Source organism: Thermothelomyces thermophilus, chromosome 2 (genome assembly GCF_000226095.1).
Source record: "Thermothelomyces thermophilus ATCC 42464 chromosome 2, complete sequence".
Classification (NCBI taxonomy): Eukaryota; Fungi; Ascomycota; class Sordariomycetes; order Sordariales; family Chaetomiaceae; genus Thermothelomyces; species Thermothelomyces thermophilus.
The window spans coordinates 2,075,112-2,091,410 of NC_016473.1; the positions used below are offsets into that span (position 1 = coordinate 2,075,112).

At 55.7% G+C, this 16,299-nt stretch overlaps 7 protein-coding genes across 7 annotated transcripts; 6 read left to right on the forward strand and 1 right to left on the reverse strand.

Moving 5' to 3' along the window:
* The first annotated feature begins 149 nt into the window (after nt 1-149).
* On the forward strand, nt 150-1,383 carry MYCTH_2301064 (uncharacterized protein). The gene is made up of 4 exons (XM_003661499.1): nt 150-303; nt 359-516; nt 577-826; nt 892-1,383. Coding segments are annotated over exons 1-4 (612 nt in total). The 5' UTR covers nt 150-301; the 3' UTR covers nt 1,094-1,383.
* Nucleotides 1,384-2,751: 1,368 nt separating this feature from the next.
* MYCTH_2301066 (uncharacterized protein) lies at nt 2,752-5,046 on the forward strand. Its single transcript, XM_003661500.1, has 2 exons — nt 2,752-3,068; nt 3,128-5,046. Exons 1-2 carry the CDS (start codon nt 2,854-2,856, stop codon nt 4,884-4,886), a joined length of 1,974 nt encoding a protein of 657 aa, XP_003661548.1. The 5' UTR covers nt 2,752-2,853; the 3' UTR covers nt 4,887-5,046.
* A 953-nt stretch (nt 5,047-5,999) lies between these two features.
* Nucleotides 6,000-8,192, reverse strand: MYCTH_2301067 (uncharacterized protein). The gene is made up of 2 exons (XM_003661501.1): nt 6,496-8,192; nt 6,000-6,376 (listed from the first exon to the last, which is right to left on the reverse strand). Exons 1-2 carry the CDS (start codon nt 8,094-8,096, stop codon nt 6,262-6,264), a joined length of 1,716 nt encoding a protein of 571 aa, XP_003661549.1. The 5' UTR covers nt 8,097-8,192; the 3' UTR covers nt 6,000-6,261.
* A 248-nt stretch (nt 8,193-8,440) lies between these two features.
* MYCTH_2116929 (uncharacterized protein) lies at nt 8,441-9,266 on the forward strand (the record flags this gene model as incomplete). Its single annotated transcript, XM_003661502.1, has 3 exons — nt 8,441-8,662; nt 8,785-9,126; nt 9,183-9,266. 3 exons carry the CDS (start codon nt 8,441-8,443, stop codon nt 9,264-9,266), a joined length of 648 nt encoding a protein of 215 aa, XP_003661550.1.
* Nucleotides 9,267-9,938: 672 nt separating this feature from the next.
* MYCTH_2108831 (uncharacterized protein) lies at nt 9,939-10,770 on the forward strand (the record flags this gene model as incomplete). Its single annotated transcript, XM_003661503.1, has 4 exons — nt 9,939-10,125; nt 10,218-10,298; nt 10,358-10,522; nt 10,685-10,770. 4 exons carry the CDS (start codon nt 9,939-9,941, stop codon nt 10,768-10,770), a joined length of 519 nt encoding a protein of 172 aa, XP_003661551.1.
* A 439-nt stretch (nt 10,771-11,209) lies between these two features.
* On the forward strand, nt 11,210-12,937 carry MYCTH_2301073 (uncharacterized protein). The gene is made up of 3 exons (XM_003661504.1): nt 11,210-11,326; nt 11,379-11,603; nt 11,670-12,937. Exons 1-3 carry the CDS (start codon nt 11,260-11,262, stop codon nt 12,839-12,841), a joined length of 1,464 nt encoding a protein of 487 aa, XP_003661552.1. The 5' UTR covers nt 11,210-11,259; the 3' UTR covers nt 12,842-12,937.
* A 1,125-nt stretch (nt 12,938-14,062) lies between these two features.
* MYCTH_48078 (uncharacterized protein) lies at nt 14,063-15,361 on the forward strand (the record flags this gene model as incomplete). Its single annotated transcript, XM_003661505.1, has 3 exons — nt 14,063-14,180; nt 14,427-14,851; nt 14,897-15,361. 3 exons carry the CDS (start codon nt 14,063-14,065, stop codon nt 15,359-15,361), a joined length of 1,008 nt encoding a protein of 335 aa, XP_003661553.1.
* Nucleotides 15,362-16,299: the final 938 nt, after the last annotated feature.

The window sequence follows — 16,299 nt, forward strand, 5'->3', positions numbered from 1 at the left end:
GGTGGAGATTGATGCCGTGATACCGATTCCGTGCCGCCACAGTTGGCCCCCGCTGGGCTGAGGCTGATAGTAGGTTCCGTTGTGGGGCAGCCTCTCCAGCTGGGCCGCCGCCCCGTCTTGTTGGCGGGCAGCGTCTGTGCGCCCAGGCTGAAGCTCCAAGTGCGCGTTCTCTCCTGCCTGCTGCAGCAAGTTGGGTGGGTGCTCATCAGAGCTCCAGCAGAAAGAAGAGCAAGCTTTCCTCCAGCTTGCCAAGATACACCACAACCTTCGACAGCAACAATAACAAGAGAACAAGGCCAAAATGTAGGTCATGCACATGGGGATTTCTTGAACAGCTGTGGACTAACCGTGTTTCCAGGGAGGTCCTTCTCGGCATCACAGGCAAGGACTTCACCTTGATTGCGGCGTCCAAGGCGGCGATGCGCGGGGCGACAATCCTCAAGGCATCCGACGACAAGACGAGGCAGCTGAACAAGCACACATTGATGGCATTCTCTGGCGAGGCTGGCGACACAGGTTGGTGATTACCGGGGGTGTCGCGACAAATGTATCCACCCTTCTAATGCCCCTCGATAGTGCAGTTCGCCGAGTACATCCAAGCCAACGCCCAGCTCTACTCGATGCGGAATGACACCGACCTGTCGCCTTCAGCGCTGGCTCATTTTGTTCGCGGCGAACTGGCATCGAGCCTTCGGTCGCGGAAACCCTACAGTGTCAACCTTCTCCTGGGAGGCGTCGACCCCATCACACACAAGCCGAGCCTGTACTGGCTAGACTATTTGGCGTCGCTGGCCCCGGTGCCATATGCCGCACACGGTTATGCTCAGTATGTCGCTTGATCCGCAGCTTCCTTGGGCTACCAAGAGCATACGGATGCTAATTTTTCTGCAGGTACTACTGCCTCTCCCTGCTCGACAAGCACCACCACCCCGACATCAGCCTCGACCGGGGCTTGGAACTGCTCAGACTCTGCGCAGACGAACTGAAGAGGAGGTTACCGATAGACTTCAAGGGACTGATAGTCAAGGTTGTGACGAAAGACGGGATTGAAGAAAAGCCATTCGACGTGGACGAAGTGGTCAAGGGTACTTGATGGTTTTGGCAGTTTGGAGCCCTAGCTAATGCAACATGTGCGTGATGCCTTTCTTGTTCGATCGGCGATGGAGAAAAATCCCATGCTTTCCTCGGTTTCATCGAAGGAGCAATCCCAGCGGCGGGACTTGTTTGTGGTCGATCATACCTTGGCCATCCCAGGAACCGAATCCTGATGTAGGTAATCCAACTGCTGGTCTCAATCGGAGTCTTGACATCTTCAATGGCATCTCTCCGCATACGACCAGTTACTACCTGTCGCCGGAGTCACTGTAGTAAGATTGCAAACCCCAGGAAGCTGCAGCGCGGGGCTGCTGCTCGGTGCCCCTTTGAAAAGGGAAGTCGGACTTCCCGCAGGCTGGATTGGCGAGGTAAAGAGTCTTGGCACTGATGACATCTCCAGCCTGTGTTAAAATGGCCCACCAAGCCAGTCGGCTCCCAGCAGGCAAAACCGCATTGCATCCACTTAAAATGCCAGCCCACCAGTGTGTTGTACGGGGGAAAGTACGGATTACATGTAACGGAAAATGCGCACTCCCTCCCCGCCTAGCCGTATTGGTATCTGTACAACCTACACCGTCTTCTTTGTCCTGCATGTCCGATCAATGGAAAACCTGGCGTGGCGGTGAGCTTACTCTCCTCAAGCGTGCAGCAACCACGGCTTTCATCGATTCGCCAGCGGGCATGCAATCTTCGGAGAGCCCGAAACAAGTAGCGAATCAGTTAGCTTGGAGACGCTGGATTGCAAATCAGTTGAGGAAATATTCTCGTTGATTTCAAAGGACTTGTCGAAGCGGGAATTATGCAGAATGAGGCTTTAACGTGGCCCGCAGTTTCGTACAAAGTACTACGGAGATCGTGCTAGACTGAGTTTTGGGAGGCAAAATCGAGCCTGGCAAGGTACCGGAGTTCCGTGCTCTTGCGATGGAGGGATACCCGCCACGTGCAAGTCAAGACTCCTTGTTTCTCGCCTTCCGCGTCCAATGTTGGCTGTTTCGAGAACCAGCCAGAGCCTTGCTTCAGGTAAGATCTCGACGGGAATAGATCGCCCATCTCGTGTTGCCACAAGAAAAGACATCGGTTAGCGGCTTCAACCGAGAAAGAGTCGTTCGCCATCGCAACCGCGCCTTCTCCACCAATGGACTAGTGCAGTGTAGAAGTATTGTAGGGGTGCTCCAACCCGCGACCGCGCACAGGCGAGAAGCGCGAGTGGCCACAGCCCCAGGCCCAAAAAACGTCTGCCGCAAGGATTAGTGCAGCATACGGCTTGCTGGAGTTCGCCTTACCCAAACTGCTGCTAAAAAAGTGGGCCCGATACCCCAATCCAAAACTCTTTTTCAAGCCCTCCCATCCTCTCTCTCTTGCTGGAAAAAATCTTCTTCCCTCTTCCCACACACCCTCAGGATTCTCGAATCCAACCCGCATCCAAACTTCTATTTCCCTTATCACCCGTCTTTCCTTTCCTTTTGAGAATCCGCATTTCAGATTCTTTGAAGGATTGCAGGAATAACGCTCTCTCTTGATTTTCTTTTTTCGAGACGAGCGTTGAAGCAGCATTCGGCAACACGTTTGCGGAACGCGACCGCAAAACGAGTTATCAGATTCGGTTCTTATCGCCGATTAATTTGTTTCCTCCAACCTCCTTCCTTTGAGTCTTGTGACTTTTGTTTCCCGACCACTCTCATTTGAACACCGCGTTCCCCTCGAGAGTCGAGAAATTACATCTCGGTAGAATCGACCATCCTCCTACCAAAAGCAATCATGGCGGATCAACTCAGCAGCGGCATGGGCAACCTGTCCCTCGATTCTGCTCCCCAGGCTACTCAGCTTGGTGGACAGCAGCAGCAGCCCGCTACTCGTTCTTACATTCCTCCCCACATGCGCAACAAGATGGCCCAAAGTGGCAACAATCCCTCGATGAACGGCCCTGGTCCTCAGGGTTCTGTGGGCGGCCTCAACAACAGCGCGTGGGCCGGGTAAGTGTATCAGCATATCTTGCACTTCTTGGAAGACATTATTGCTAACTTGCTGGCAGGAACAATAACTACGACGCTCGCGGTGGTAACTGGGGCGGCTATGATTCTCAGCCTCAGTCTTGGGGCAGCCGCGGCGGCGGCGGCGGTTTCAACCGTCATTCATACCGCGGCCCTGGTGGCGGTGGTATTGGTGGTGTTGGCCGCGGCGAGGGTCGCTGGGTTGACGGCAAGCATGTTATCGGTCCTGCCGACCCCCGTTTGGAGCGAGAACTCTTTGGCACCGCCGACGACCCGAGCAAGCAGCACACGGGCATCAACTTCGAGAAGTACGACGAGATTCCGGTCACTCCGTCTGGCCGTGACGTGCCGGAGCCTGTCCTGACTTTCAGCAACCCCCCCTTGGACCCCCACCTGCTCTCCAACATCGAGCTCGCCCGCTACAAGATTCCCACCCCGGTCCAGAAGTATTCGATCCCCATCGTCATCAACGGGCGTGACCTCATGGCTTGTGCCCAGACTGGTTCCGGCAAGACGGGCGGCTTTTTGTTCCCCATCATGCATCAGTCTTTCACTCAGGGCCCTTCACCCATCCCCCCTCAGGCGGGTGGCGGCTACCGTCAGCGCAAGGCCTATCCTACTACCCTCATCCTGGCTCCCACCCGTGAGTTGGTTTCCCAGATCTACGAGGAGGCCCGCAAGTTCGCCTACCGCTCTTGGGTTCGTCCTTGCGTCGTTTACGGTGGTGCCGACATTGGCTCTCAACTCCGCCAGATCGAGCGCGGTTGCGATCTTCTTGTCGCTACTCCGGGTAGACTTGTTGACCTCATTGAGCGTGGCCGCATTTCGCTCGTCAACATCAAGTACCTCGTACTTGACGAGGCCGATCGCATGCTCGATATGGGTTTCGAGCCCCAGATTCGCCGCATTGTCCAGGGCGAGGACATGCCGCCCACCGGCCAGCGTCAGACGCTTATGTTCTCGGCCACCTTCCCTCGCGATATCCAGATGCTCGCTCAGGACTTCCTCAATGACTACGTCTTCCTGTCGGTCGGCCGTGTTGGTTCGACCTCAGAGAACATCACTCAGAAGATTGAATACGTCGAGGATGTCGATAAGCGCTCTGTTCTTCTCGATATCCTCCACACCCACGCGGGCGGTCTGACCCTGATTTTCGTCGAAACCAAGCGCATGGCCGATTCGCTGTCGGACTTCTTGATCAACCAAAACTTCCCCGCCACGTCGATTCACGGCGACCGCACCCAGCGTGAGCGTGAGCGTGCCCTGGAGCTCTTCCGCAATGGCAAGTGCCCCATCTTGGTCGCCACCGCCGTCGCTGCCCGTGGCTTGGATATTCCCAACGTCACTCACGTCATCAATTATGATCTTCCTACCGACGTTGACGACTACGTCCACCGTATCGGTCGTACCGGCCGTGCCGGTAACACGGGTATTGCCACTGCCTTCTTCAACCGGGGCAACCGCGGCATTGTCCGGGAGTTGATTGATCTGCTCAAGGAGGCTAACCAGGAGGTCCCTGCTTTCCTTGAGACCATCGCTCGCGAGTCGTCCTTTGGTGGCGGCGGTCGTGGTCGCTCTGGCGGCGGTCGCGGTCGCGGTCGTGGTGGTAACACCGACTTCCGCAAGTATGGTGGTGGCGGCGGCGGCTTCGGCGGCGGCTTCGGTTCTCAGCACGGTTCCGGCGGCGGCTTTGGCGGCGGCGGCTACGGCGGCCCTCCCAACGGCGGCTATGGCGGTTACGGAGGCTATGGTGGTGGCTACGGCAACCCTGGTGGTGCCGGCGGTCAGTTGTGGTGGTAAACCAGGACGGCCTTGTGACACCATGCGACTCCCCGGCGGACCGAATTTTCCTTTCCCTACTTTGTGTTGCGTCGTTTTACGCATACGCCGCGCATTGCTTTCGGTTTCACGTTCGGAACTATCGGAATTTCTAATGCGGCGAACGTGGCTTATCATTTCAGACGGGGGCTGGCGACATTTGATACCGAGGTTCCCTCTCTGGCTTTGACGATAGACCGGAGTCTTTTTTTTCCCGTTTATTGAAACGGGACGGCTCCATTCGACGACTTGATACCCTTAGACCAGAACATTTGGGACGTCAACAGCGCCCTGCCCGCTCATGCTACGGATTGGCATGGATTGCAGGCCGATTGATGTGGTCTGGACACCGGATCTTTCATCAACCCTCACGATCGTCACGTTTCTGCTCTTGGCCTGTTTCAGAGAGGGCTCGATGCGTTCACATAGAAATGGGAGGTCATGGCACGCCGCAGGCTCTTTGCATTTCTTTCTCTGTTAACTTATTTGCTTTCCCGTTTCACGACACATTTCATAGACAAAAGTGGATTTCTCGGTTAATTATCTCTGGTCGACTGGGCGGTTCGACCTCGGCCAGGCGGTCTCAGGCCTAGGAAGCTTGAGAGATGGGCTGGTAATTTTTCGGCAGTTGAGGACTGGGAGCGGTTGATGAGGCATGATACCCCTTTGATGATTTCGGCCGGAAGAGGGGAAGAATGCTTCTTGGCTCTCATTGTTGGCCCCGGAAAACGGCCAGCGATCTGCGAAGGACGGGCAAGCGCGCAGGAACATGAATGGGTGCGCAATCGGTCAGGCCCTTGCAGGGCTTCGGTTTCGACGGAGCAGATTACTCGAGCAGTGGCTTCGGTTCTCCGTGGCTCGAGACCACAGTCTATTACTGAGGAGTCCGAACAAAAAAAAATAAACCAACCCTATTTTGCTATTGTGGTTGGAGTTCTTCATTGGACTTCTATCTTTTTATCTCACGCGAACCGTTTCCCTCGTAATTTGTGAGATTCCGTCCTAGAAATGAAAGGCTCGTCTGAACGTATAATGACCACATCCTCAATTACGGGTTATGCAGAATACGTAGAAGTTTGTTAAAAGGGGCGTCATCTCATCTACGAACTCCCTTTTTACATGACGGCTGTTGCGACTAAGGTTGCCTTTTAAAGGCTCCAGATCACACGGCTGATCGACAAAAATGTCCCTCAAGAGTGAGAGTTTGCCGGTGCAACGAGATGCATTGTAGCTGTCTGTAGTCCGGCTAGGCTGATTTTTTTGGTTCATGGCACCCAGGTCTGTCACGAGAATGCTTCCAAGTCCGCGCCGAATGCCACGCGGTCGCCTATATATATGGAGTAAAGATGCCAAGGCATCAGGAGGTCAATTCCTCCAAAATCGACTCGAGCTCCTCTTTCCTAAAAGGGAGGCTCAGCAGTTCGGTGCCGATCGAGTCCTTGTGACTGGTGATGATCTGATGGTCGTGAAATCTGCAGCAGCAAAGTCAGCGGCGGGTTCCCGGACCTTTCTTTCCTCCGAGGCAAGATGAGGATGGATGGATGCAAGTCGAGTAGAATCAAAACGGGGTGGGTGATATAAATAAGCTTACTCCTTCAGCAGCGTCCGAAACGCCATCTCGGAACTGCAAATGAACTCCTCGACCGCCTTGTTGTATACCATTCGGTACTCCACCGCAACTTCCTCGGCTCCGCCCCCGCACCCGTCCCCGTGCTCCTCGGCGGCGACGAGCACCTCGCCCACCAGCAGCCGGAACAGCGCGCGCGCGTTCTCGGGCAGGCTGCGCAGCACGAAGGCGACGCCCTCCTTGCCGCCGACGCGCCGCGCCCGGCGGCCCAGCAGCTCGTGCACCTCGTCCACCACCTCCAGCTCGCAGGGGGCGAAGGGGGCGAAGGTGGTGCAGTCGTGGAAGAGCAGGTTGAGGGACGCGCGCAGGGCGGCGTCCCAGAGGAGCGGGAAGTCGGGCGTGTCGGCCGTGCAGGCGAGCCGGACCCGCGGGTGGGCGGCGAGCTGGGCGAGCATGGCCTGCAGGGCGGGCCGCCGGAGAGGCGGGGCGTCGATCGAGTTGACGAGGACGGTGAGGGACGACGCCGTCGTTGTGGCGGGGGCAGAGGAGGCGGCGGTCATGTTGGCCAGGAGCGCCTGCAGGGCCGCGGCGGGGTTGCTGGTGTTGGCCGGAGCGAGGGAAGGGGGGAGGGCGGAGGTGAGGGTGGTGAGGATGTCGCGGGCGGTGAGGGTGCGGACGTAGCCGTTGATGACGACGATCGTGCGGGAGGGGTCGAGGGAGGACAGGTAGGAGGCGAAGTCGTGGAGAAGGCGGCGCTTGGAGCCGTAGCCGTACAGGCAGGTGCTGAAGCCCTGGGAGAGCTCGAAGGCCCACTGGGGGAAGGACTCGGCGTGGAGGGAGCGGAGGAAGTCGACGTCCGCGGCGTGCGGGTCTTTGAGCTGGCGTAGGATGGAGAAGTACTCTTCGTGCGTAAGAAGATTGAGGGATGATAATGTGTTGTTGGACGTCTTTGAGAGACCCGGCTTGTTCTGATAGAAGTACTGCTCGTGGGGAGGCAGGTCGCGGGGAGGGGTGGGGGACCTCTTCCGTCCGGCGGTCCTGCGCTTTCTTCCGGGGGTCCTCGAAGGTGTCGTAGGTTCCTGGACTTCTTGTTCTTCTTCTTCTTCTTCTCCTTCTCCTGCTTGTCCGTCTGCCTCGGCCTCCTCATCCTCGCTGGACTCGTATATCTCCCGCGCAATGTCCCCTTCCTCCACCTCGTCGTCGCTGACCGTCCCCCCAATCACCCGGTCGATGAGGGCCCTGGCGCTCTTCCTCCTGGCCGACCTGTCTGCAATGCTCCGTCTACTTGGAGTATCTGTGCCATTGAGCCTCACCGGGGTTTCTGTGGGTTGTTTCTGTCGCCTGGCCGTGGGTGTTGTTGCGTGAGCTTTGGGTGTTCCCGTCGCTGCGGATTTGGGAGGTCGCCCTCGCCGTTTGGCAGGCGTCGAGTTCAAGGGAGATCGTACCCCTTCCTCCTCCAGGCTATCCTCTCCGAGGTTTGCACTGACAGTGCTAGCGGCTCCCGGGCGCCTTCGTCGTCTCGGAGTCTCGGCTTCGTCAGGTATTTCGTACGGGTCGTCTGGCAGATCGCGCTTTTGCGAAGCGCGCGGCGCTGGCGCCTCTGCTGAGGCCTTTCTGCGGGCCATATCCCATCACCTGCGTTTCAGACTCAAGTGACCGCAAGAACTGTCCATCTTCTTGCCTCCAAGATGCGACGCACGGGCGGCTTTGCTCGCTCGCCCAAAGTACACCCGAGAAACGGAGACGCGCCCAGGTTTTGCGACGCGACTTCCCCAAATTTCTTGAAAGTGGCCCGAGCTCCTGCCAACTTCGACACTTTCTGCTGTGGAAAGTCCGGTGCAAGTGGTGCTGAATAACCCACGCTCTTTCCTGTTAAGTTCTCCCTCATCGGTCTTTGTTTTGTAAGATTTATTTTGCCCTCCTCATTTGGGTTTGATGGTCCCCCTGGAACCCTCCTTGGCCGCGGAACATGAACCTGAACCTGTCGGGCTCGCTCAACGTTTTCAGGCTCCTGGCCAAGCCTTCACTATGTCTTCCTCATGCTACCGTGGCAACCTTCGATGATCTACCGATCCCACTCAACAAGGCATTTTCCAAGAATGTTAAACAGCCAGACATCAGGGCCGTGGTGCTGGACAAGGATGACTGTTTTGCAATTCCGGATCACAACGAGGTCCACGAACCATACAAGGTGAATACGTTTGCCACACTTCGTTTCTGCTTTTGAGTGCTTTATTTTGTCATTGCTCCCTTGCGGTCTCTGATATGTTTTGGTTTATTTGTGCATATGCTGTGATCCCATGCTAAACTAAGAAGCATCGATTCGAGGCTCTGCGAGCCGCCTACCCAGGACGGCGTCTCCTGATTGTGTCAAACACGGCCGGTGCAACAAGCTACGATGTTACCGGCAGGCTCGCCTCAGAAGTTGAAAAGTCGACTGGTGTTAGCGTTCTGTCGCACGCCGTGAAGAAACCGGGCTGCGGTGAGGAGATCATGTCGTACTTCCGCCAACACCCCGAGACAGGGGTGACGAGTCCTCACCAGATCGCCATTGTGGGCGACCGGCTGGCAACTGACATGATGCTGGCCAATATGATGGGCAGCTGGGGAATCTGGGTTAAAGATGGCGTTGTCCCCTTACATCAAAAGAGCATTGTGAGCTTTGAAAAGTCTGTCTTCATGCCGACCCCCAAACTGACCACACGTCTCAGTTCTCCAAGATTGAAAGAAAACTGGGACCCTATCTCCTCTCTCGGGGTTACTCAGCCCCAGATCCCTCGAGCCCTTTTGAGTGAAGGCACGATAAGAAGTTCGGATGCTACCCATCACATGGCAGCCAGCTCTCGTTTATTTGTGGTTATCGAGGCACCTTCCAAGTGGCAGAACCGCGGGCACGCGAGTCACCGATTCACGGATCGGATGGCGCGCAAAATGCCACGGCACTGGAGTTATAACGGAAAATGCCGAAAGCCCTTCGATTTAGCAGCCACTCTGGACCCTTTCTGATGCTCTTTCTGAACACTATTCACGCGACCTGGTGACGCGTGGGCTTCTGGGTCCTGATCCCATTGAATTGACGGGAAAGAGCTTGCTCGCCAACTGGCAGAATGTGGCTCTTGCCCTTGAGGTTCTTGGAGTCACTAGATATCGGACGGCATGACCGGGCTCTGCTATTGGACCCGGGCGCTCTACTGTTGATGGGCCTCGCACAATCGCTGGCCTCAGGTGACCGTGTCTATTTACCTCAGCGTGAAGCCATATTGTGGCCGGAGCATAGTTCGGATGGTCTGTCACCCGAGCAGCTGCCCTGGCCTATTTAACCCCCCAGCCCAGCTCTCTTCCTCCATCACACTTTTCCGCTTCCCTCTCCATCACAACAACTTCTCTTGAGCTACCGCAAGCCTCTACGCTCTTCATCCACAGATCAATAACACTAACAAGCTTTTCATTTCATTCACAAGATCATCATGGGTGGCAAAGTTTGGTCTAGGGAGGAAGAGGAGTACTTCTGGCTCCGGCTCATTCCTCACTCACCCAAGCGCCTTGGTGATGACATGTTCTTCAACGAAGAGAAGGATTGGGGCTGGGTCGGCGAGATGATGACCCAGTACATGGGTAACAGGGCCCGCCGCAAGTACACTCAACTGTGTGTCTGTAAGTGTTTCTCTCTCTCTCATCGAAACCGTATCGCACCAAGGAAAAGCCATCGGCCACCGTGAATTGATCGCTAACGAGTGAATGATTAGTCGAGCATTACTTCCTGAACGCCTCTCTCTCGCGTTTCTCGCCCAACGTCGGCAATCTCTGCGCTCGCTACTGGAGATACGGTATGTTCTGCGTGAATTCAATCTACGGACAAGTCTAAGCAGCTAACCTGAGCATTTAGAACAGCATCAGCTTCGGCTGAGAGCGCGGGCTCTTAGAATTCAGCAGGAGGCGGCCCAGTCCGACTCCGAGGCCAACGCCTCTGGCGAGTCCTCGACCAGCCAAGCCGAGTCTCCCATCGAGGTCAACTCGGTTGTTGACCAGGACACGCCCATCGTCATCAACTGTCAGTTCCCCACGGTCCCTTCCCACTAATACAAGCCCCCAATTCACGGTCCCATTGCGGCACCGGAGCTTTTGCCTCGTCCAGATCCCTCTCACCGCCCCCAAATTTACACGCTCTGGTTCTGAGCTAACCACGATCGCTTGGCGACTGTAGAATCAAAAGATGAGGGCCTGTTTGTGACCCAGCAGCACAAGTTCCGGATGGACATGGCTGTTCCTCTTTGGGGCTACGGCTATCGCCACTGTTGAGCGGTGCTCGCCAAGGCATCACAAGGCACTTCGCAGCGCACAGCGGTTTTTCTAGTCTTTTTTTTTTTTACTGGCAGACAGAAGTGATAAGGGAGACGGTCAAAGCAACCTCAGATCGCCAGAGCAATTGGCCGGAGAACGGCCTGCTTGCATGTTCTGAAGGGACTTTCTTACCGGCTGTGTGTATGGCTCGCGCTCACCTGCCAATTGGGGTGAGCCGGGTGAGCCGGCAGCTGTGCATTCCTGCATGCGCGTGCAACCTCTTTTCGAGACAGGAGCTACTTAATTAGGCAAGTGCATTTTTACGCTAGTTCAATTGGGAAGCCTTCAGTTCTCGAAAGTGCCTAAGATCCCTGCAACCCATCGTTGACGCGACCCCGCTCTTGGACTGCATGATCGCTTGGTAGCCAGCCATTTTCCACATGCTACAGCATCTCGCTAAGAACCCCATCAACCCAAAACGCCGTCCTCTCCTCCGTCCTCATCGCCATGGCCCGCACTCGAGGCCAAGCTGCCGCCCAGAAAGGGTTCGCATCACCGGCGCCAAAGGCCCAAGGTACTCATTCTTCGTCGCGCCTAACAACACCCGCTGACAGTTGCAGGAACAGAACCCCAGGGTATCCAGTTGCGTAAAGGCGCAAGCCAGCGTGCCGAGTCCAATCGCCGTATACGTCCGTCTGCGATCAGGGAGACGCCGTCTCAACAGGATCCGCCGGCGCTGCAAAGCAAAGGTCGCAAGCGCAAGCAACGGATCGAGCCTGGTGCGGCCCGAGAACGCCGTGGACCGAAGCGACAACCGATATCCCCTACACGCCCTGCCGGAGATACAATTGGTGAGCCAGCGATTGATAGCGGCGTGCCTGGACGTATTGACCCAGTTTCTTACTGGGTAAAGGAAGGGAACTGGCCCTCACAGACGGTTTCCACCATGAACCGTCTACTTGCGCGGAAGAAATCTACTCTATCCCGGAAGCGATCGAACTCTGATATATCGAAGACCCCTAGCGACCAGAAGCCAAGGGAGGAGAAGAGCGCGCAATATCGGGACCAGCGTTATGAGACCCTGCTCCAGTTCAACGGCAGCTATATGACGAAAGCTCCTGGAGGCTTAGCCAGTGCCAGCCAGGATCTTTGTCGATCTCTCCTCGAGAACCCGCAGCCAGTTCCCGGTGATACACTCTTCCAAGACGATATCTTCGAAACAACATGCGAGAAGATACGTAACAAAAATGAGGCACGAGTAATTCAAGATATCAGTAGGCTGATTGTCCCTTCAGCCGAAAGTCTTGCTACATTTGGTGCAAAGCACCTTGACATCCTGATCGAAAGCGTCAACGAAGGGTGGAGCAACTCGATGCCTCTTACTGGTACTCGTCCGCAGCCTGACTACTCTGTTGGGTTTAGACGAGAGGCGTTCACCAAGGACCAGCTCGCCAAGCTGTCGCCATGTATTGGCGACCTCATCGCCGGAGACGCCTCCCCGGTGATGGCTACGTACTATATGTACTTCCCCTTCCTGACCTGCGAGGTGAAGTGCGGCACTGCAGCGCTCGATATCGCAGACCGGCAGAACGCCCATAGCATGACACTTGCGGTACGGGCTATCGTCGATCTCTTCCGTGCCGTAAAACGTGAAGATGAGGTCAACCGGAAAATCCTCGCCTTCTCTATCTCGCACGACAATACTTCGGTCCGGATCTACGGCCACTACCCGGTAATAGCAGGGAACGACACCAAGTACTACCGGCATCCGATCCACAAATTCGACTTTACCGCGCTTGACGGAAAGGACAAATGGACGGCATATCGATTTACGAAAAACGTCTACGATATATGGATGCCCGAGCATTTTAAGAACATCTGCTCCGCCATCGACCAGTTGCCGTTGGAGTTAGACGTTGATGCCCCACCACTTTCCGATACAACAACCGGGCTTTCCCAGGATCTAGGGGGCTTGATGCAGTCAGATGCCGGCTCCGTGTCACAGGACAGCCAGTCAAGCAACGCTAGACAACAAGGTCGCACCCCAGACACCTCCTTTACAGTGCCGGGGAAGAGAAGGAAGGGTTAAGTCAAGCAGCAGTTTGGACGGGGTAGCGACTTTCCAGCTGGAGTTCACGTGACACATGTTGTACGAATCATGGCCAAAATGATCGCACACCTGAAACTCAGCGGCGGAAATCCCCAGAGAGGACGTTCTCGGTTGTGGACGCAGTTCTGGAAGAGGGGTCGCACCCCGTTGGGGAGGTTGAAGGGACGAGGATGAGGTCGAGGACATTCTGGACCTACGACCATAAGGAAGGCTGTGGAGTAGGTGGTCAAGTGGGAAGGACACGGCACGAGCACGATAGTTTCAATTTACCTGACAGATTCATGGCCAAAATGACCGCACACCCCAAACCCAGCGGCGCAAGTCCCCAGCAGAAAGGACGTTCTCGGTTGTGGACGCAAGTCGGGGAGGTTCAAGGGGGCATTCTGGACTCACGACCACAAGGAAGGCGGTGGAGTAGGTGGTCAAGTGGGAAAGATACGGCACGAGCACGATAGTTCCAATTTACCCGACAGATTCCTTCTCTGCACATCAGCTACATCCCCCAGGCAAAGTTCCTCCAGGGAATAATAACTAATATCGCTCTAGGACGCCTGGCATAGCACTTTGGTTCTAGTCTCTTAAGGGAATGGGGAATGCAAATCTCTGCTTTTCTACAGGTATTGGTTTTCAGAGCATGATTATGTGATAGCCCTGCCATGTGAACTTGTGATGAGGGTGCGAATTTCTTCCTGGAGATTGGACTTTTTTTGAATTTTGTGGGAAGTTGTGGCCCAGTGTTTACACGGTTTACACGGTAATATCACATCGGATGGCATATTCTGGTGACGTGCACTAACGTGTCTAATGTAGTCGGTAACGCGAACTACTTAGGAACGTGACTACTATTGCCAGTCGCCGTCGAAATAAGCTTTTTGCAACATGGGATTGCGAATGCCGAGACCCGGGGCAAAGCGGGCCGACGACATCACTTCTCGCGGGGTATCACTTCTCACGGGGTAACTGGGATCGCCGAGAATGTCTTGCACGGCAACAACATCGCCGACAGCGCGATATTAGGATCCAACTTTGGGACAGCGATGCCGCATGCTCTACGGTGCACTTGATCTCTAGGTACGACATGATCGTTAAAGTCGGTGCGCTTTGATACGTACCGAGTTGGCGTTCCGTGAGCATCGTATCGTTCAAGCAGCCTTTTGATATTAAAAAAAAAGAAAAAAAAGAAAAAAGGCAACCTCCAGGATGGCCTTGGACAAAGCTTATCCACGGCTGGAAGTGCCCATCTTTGGCCCAGATGATGGCTTACTAGCCGTATCACTGGGAGCAAGGCGGCTCGAGTTGAACCGAGCCGGGTCGTATGGTAAGTGAACGAGCAGAAAGCCTTTTCTTATCTAAGGGCACTTGTTTTCATGCATGCCGTAGTCTCGCAGTGCACGTTGCTGGCCTCTCCGTGAGTTAACATCGATTTCATGACTTGCTTTCTTTGAATTTACCTCTGCCACACAACCACCCCCTACGCCCTTGCCTCTCCATCGTTTTTCTTTTTTTTTTTTAAAAAAAAAAATGCTCTGCAGCTGGCTGACTCACTTACTTATTAACTCGCAAGCCCTGGGCGGAACAACCCCGACCCTCTCCGAGCTAGCTGCCCTCCTCTCCTCCCTCGGCGCCTCCGACCGCCGTCCGAGACCAGCCATCCGCATCATGATCCGACCCCGCGGGCCGCCCAAGTCAGCAACATCGACGATAATACCCAACAACACCGCTATTATTACTACAGACGACACCGGCGGCGACCAAGCTTCCGACCGGGCTCCGGAACCGACGACGACCCCGCGGCAGCGGCCCGATCAGGACTTCCTCTACACCCCGTCCGAGCTGGCCGCCATGGCCGCCTCGATCCGCGCCTTCGCCGCCTCCGGCCTGCTCAGCCCCCGGCACGGAGACGGCTTCGTCTTTGGTGCCCTCCGCCTCGGCGACGACGGACGACGGCTCGAGCTGGACGTGGAGCGTAATAGGGAGCTAGTTAGCCTGGTTAAGGAGATCGAGATCGAGAGCGAGAGCGAGGGAGCGGGCGAGGGAGAGGGAGAGGGAGAGCGACCACCGTCGCCCCGGTTAGCCTGCGTCCTGCATCGGGCCGTGGATGATCTCCTCTCCTCCTCCTCCTGTTTGGGAGGGGATGATGATAATATCGAAGGGGTGATGCGAAGCGTGAGAGAGTGCGGGTTTGACGGCGTGTTGACTTCGGGCGGGAGGGGCCCGGCGCTGGGGAATTTGGAAGGGTTGAAAGGGGTGATCGGCAGTGGTGCTGCTGCTGCCGCGGAAGCGAAGGGGTTAGAGGTTATTGTCGGCGGAGGGGTGCGCAGAGGGAACCTGGACGCGCTGGTCCACGGACTGAAAAGGGGGACCGGGAACGATGCGCTCGGAGAGATGGTGTGGTTCCATTCCTCCTGCCTGGGTCCTGACGGGAGGCTTGATGAGCAGGAGGCGAGGGCCCTGGCAGAGCAACTATGGCGGTCCGGAGTGGTGTTGACGGACTATTAAGGCAGAGCAGGGTTGGTAATCCATGATCTATTATGAAAGAGACCTGTCGTAAGCGTCGGCCTAGGACATCTCGAAGTCCTAGCCACTCACTTCCCCTCAGTTTCAATCAATCTGCTAGTAGATTTTCCGAGACGACACCATAACCGGGAGTATGCAATATAGATTGGAGAGGCAATCCTGCCGACGAGCACCTCTCGTACGGTTTCAATCTCCAAGCTGTTGTCGCGCAACGTCATTCATCAGCTATTAGTGATTGACTCAGACCTCGACCTCAAGAGCAACTTCCCGTCATCCACACTCATGTTCGCCCCGAGTGGTATCAGCAGATCTAGTCGAACAGAGTAATTAAACCTATTCTTTCATCCATTGGCCGTGGAAGCTGACCATGAACAACAACAAGCCGAAGGAGCCTGGAGCAGCAGAATAATAAAAAGTTTGTTGGATAACGGACTAAGAAGAGCGGAATAGAAGCGAAGCAGCAGCCCGCGAGAAAGTATGGGCGAGTCCTTGAAGGGTCGGCAAGTTTCGGCGGGCTAATTAGCTCAAGGTGTCTTTGGACCCTTAACGTTTTCAACCTTCCATGCACAAATTCCTCTCCTCCATTCTTCCTCCACAAACAGAAAGAATTGATAAGAAGAGGAGAAAAGAGAAGAGAGAAGAGAGAGAGAAGGGGAGAGATAAAAAAAAAACAAGGCCCAACAGTCCGGAGAAGCGAGAAAAACCCGCTTCAGATACTACGGCATTAACCTGCGCGCTCTTGTCCTTCCATTTGCAGGCATGCACGCAACCAACGAACTCATCAAACCCGCAGGTGTGGTGCGTTCGCTGCAGGCACGCCCGGCCTTGCTGGCGACCGGGCGCGTGGGCGGTCGCCAATCAGACTTGCCGGCCGGAGCACGTTGCGGCCGGGCTCGGGGCGCCGTCTTGGCATCGAAGCT